Here is a 3,299-nt window from a genome sequence, read left to right on the forward strand (position 1 = left end):
CACAGGAGCGAGACGCAACACAGAGCACAGTGAGTATTAAACATTAAAATCATAATACCACAAGTAATAGATAGGATGCAGAACGCGGTATTAATGAATAACAAATTCATGTTACAGATACACGATAGTGAAAGAGAGAGTGCTCCAACAGAGGATGATAGACGTGACTCGCGTAATGAAACACGACGTAGGAAAGAAATATGCTGTACAGTTTTAGTATTTTAACACTTGACATTTGTCAGTATATATGATAAATATATATTTTAGTTATTTTAGTATGTAAAGACAAGGCATGCAATGAATTAGTTTGTCGTGGATTGGATCAGCACCTGAAGATGGCACATTGGTGCCGAAACATGTAGTGAGAGTGAAAAGAGGGGATAAATAAATGTATGCACTAGAAGATGGATAAAATAAATCATGGACTTAAATCAGTGCAACAGGACGCTAAAATATAAAATTTAAGTAGTTACAGTCTCAGTCTCTTAACCAACAAATGCTTGGTGACAGAAAGAAATCAGAATCTTCTGAGCCTCTTGGAGAAGATATGCTTAACTCTTCCTCTTGCCTTGGTGTTACTTCATACCGAGAATGCATGGTTGTTTTCTATACGGAATTCACATTACTAGAACAGTACCATTATCAGTTTATTATCTGAGCCACAAGAACTTGGAGATTGAAAGATAAAGAGCAGTTCTGCATGAAGCTGGAGTTTTGAATTACTTAATCTAGATATAATTTCAGTATAATTAATTACATGAAAAGGTACTACAATCAAATTTTTCATTGTAAGACTCATAGATCAGTCATATATCCTTTCTTGAAATGGCTTGGTAGCCATAGGTGAGATTTAAATGTACAATGTGCCATGGAAAGGGTTAATAAACTATACATTATAAAAATACTCTACTATTAAAAGGCATGAACGAGTTAGCATCTTGTTGTATTCATTCAATAAAAGAGGTCAATTATGAAGTTAACAGACCACTTACAACATTACGTTTCATTACAGTTCAGGTAGTGTCAATGTGGATATGAAATCAGATTTGCACATGTGAAATTCAGTTTACAGAAAGTTTGGTGTTGCCACTAGCATTGGTCACTTCCCTAAGGACTGACTGAAGCATAAACACTGTTTAGGCATAATTTCTTGGTGGAATATTACAAGATACATATAGAGGTCACCCTCACCTTTATTTTGACATTGCTTGCTACAGGTCAAAGATGAAATAGGATGAACTTCTCTCAAAACAAATTAATAATATTGTGACATGTTGCGCAACGGAGAACCCCTCCCTACCCAGCAGCAACGTGGCAACTCAGGCCACAGTGACGTGGCCGATGAGTCAGCGCTCCCCTCACCCCCCTCCGCACGGTAACGTAATGTGCAACGTGCGGTGACGTAAGACGGCGCAAGGTGACAGCGTTGCTAGGCTATACGCAAACACAGTGACGCGGCACGGCTTCCTACTGTGACATGGCACGTAACAGGCCCACACAGCCCCTATATAAGAGAGCTGCGCTGCCTGCGGAGTTAGTTGAAATGTGGACATCGCCGAGTTCAGTACTAGTCAAGAGAGTGTGTTAGCAACAGTTATCCAGTTAGCCGACTATAGTTGGAGTATAACAGCCGTCGCGGAAAGAAGAACCGGACGTGTGTGTAATTGTGTAATTGGGAGTGTGTGATACAGTGATACATAGCTCCCCTACTGTAAACGTGTAGACTACTGAAGAGAGAGTGAACTGATTTGCGAATAGGGTTATAAATCGTGAAACCCCGCAACAGTGTGAACAGATTATTGCGATTAGGGTTATAAAGTGTGAAACCCTGCAACTGTGTTATAATTAATTGTAGCCATTACTTGTAGGTTGTTAAATAATCCAGTTAACAATCCGAACGGCGTCTTCAGTAACGAAACACGTTACAATATGTACGTGTATATTAAAAGCCTGTAATTTCTTAACTGCTTCATATCCACAACAATGTTAATGCTATATATATGGCGTATTTATGCCATAGAAGAATTGTTGAACCACAGAAACCTGTAAACATGGCAATTGCACAACAATAAGGAAAGCGGTGTTTTCTCTGTGCTGTGCTGTGCCGTGCCGAGCTGCACCACACCCATTGCTAGGCAGCACTGTGGTAAACACATCTTGGCAACAGCTTATCAATGCGTTGCTGGGCAAAGCCTGTGTAGACACGATGATTACATAACAGTAAAGCAAGCTGTGTTTTCTGCATGTGTGTGATAGGGTTTATAGGAGAGACTGGAATTCCTAAGAAGTCAGTTCTCGATGTGAGACAGCCGTGGGAGGTTCATAGTGGAAGAGAGACCTGAATGTGTGATTTGAACGTTTTATGAGTGCTATACTGCAATGATATTGGGAGTGTGTGGTTTAGTGAGACGCTTATAGCTCCTGTGTTATAAATGCGTGAAAACTGGTGGAGATAAACTAAAGAAATTAGTGTGGAGTGATATTAAGTTGTGTAACTCAGTAAGAGTGTTATAATTAATTGTAGTTACAACCTGCAGACTGTTAATAAATCAAATTACCAAACCAAACCCCGTCTCTAGTCACTAATAGACATGACAAGAAAAAAAGAAAATATATATATAACGTCTTATTAAGGATAGAACAAAACAGGCAGTTATTACAGGACTCCCTCCCATGGTTGTACATGTATCTGTCTCCATTCATGAGGGTTTTTTTGAGCTTATCATACAATATATTTATCACACAGGTTACAAAAAGTCCCATAATGTATTGAGTCCATAAGCTCAAGTAAGCAAAACTGTGAATACTGAATTCACAAATACAAATGGATGGTTGCAGAAGCTTTTAATTTCTTGCATTTCCTTTGGGGGGGGGGGGGGGNGGGGGGGGGGGGGAGGAGGAAGAGTTCCAATGTTTAAAGATGCTCCATGGTCATCTGGGGGCTTATACACTCACATACATACCTGTATCACCTGCCCAAGTTTTGGTTCCTTCATGATAGGGCAGGTAGCAGTCCCGCAACTGCAGTACTGTACTTCGAAAATCTGAGAGATCAGATCCTGTGGCTAGATCAGCACGCAACTCAAAGTTCTCAGGAAGACACAGGCTAAATAAAAAATACACTTTTGAGTCCAAAAATTACAAATACTTTTGTACAGCAAATTATGTGCACATACGAGGGGGTACCCAAAAGAAACCAAACTTATTTTTTTTAAACTTATTTATTCAAATTTTAAGCACAAACCTTCCATCCCCTTCAAAGTACTCTGCACTTACACTTATACACTTGTCTAGTCTTT

At 39.5% G+C, this 3,299-nt stretch overlaps 1 protein-coding gene across 2 annotated transcripts in view; it reads right to left on the bottom strand.

The window, feature by feature from the left end:
• The window catches only part of LOC111865807 (tRNA-dihydrouridine(16/17) synthase [NAD(P)(+)]-like), a 42,832-nt gene that overhangs the window by 7,362 nt on the left and 32,171 nt on the right, over positions 1–3,299 (bottom strand). For both annotated transcript variants that reach the window (XM_023854128.2, XM_023854129.2), the window contains exon 6: positions 2,964–3,106. In XM_023854128.2, the coding sequence (XP_023709896.1) occupies positions 2,964–3,106 (143 nt within the window). The remainder of the gene's footprint in view (positions 1–2,963; positions 3,107–3,299) is intronic.

This window comes from Cryptotermes secundus, unplaced genomic scaffold (assembly GCF_002891405.2).
Source record: "Cryptotermes secundus unplaced genomic scaffold, Csec_1.0 scaffold901, whole genome shotgun sequence".
NCBI classification, from domain to species: Eukaryota; Metazoa; Arthropoda; class Insecta; order Blattodea; family Kalotermitidae; genus Cryptotermes; species Cryptotermes secundus.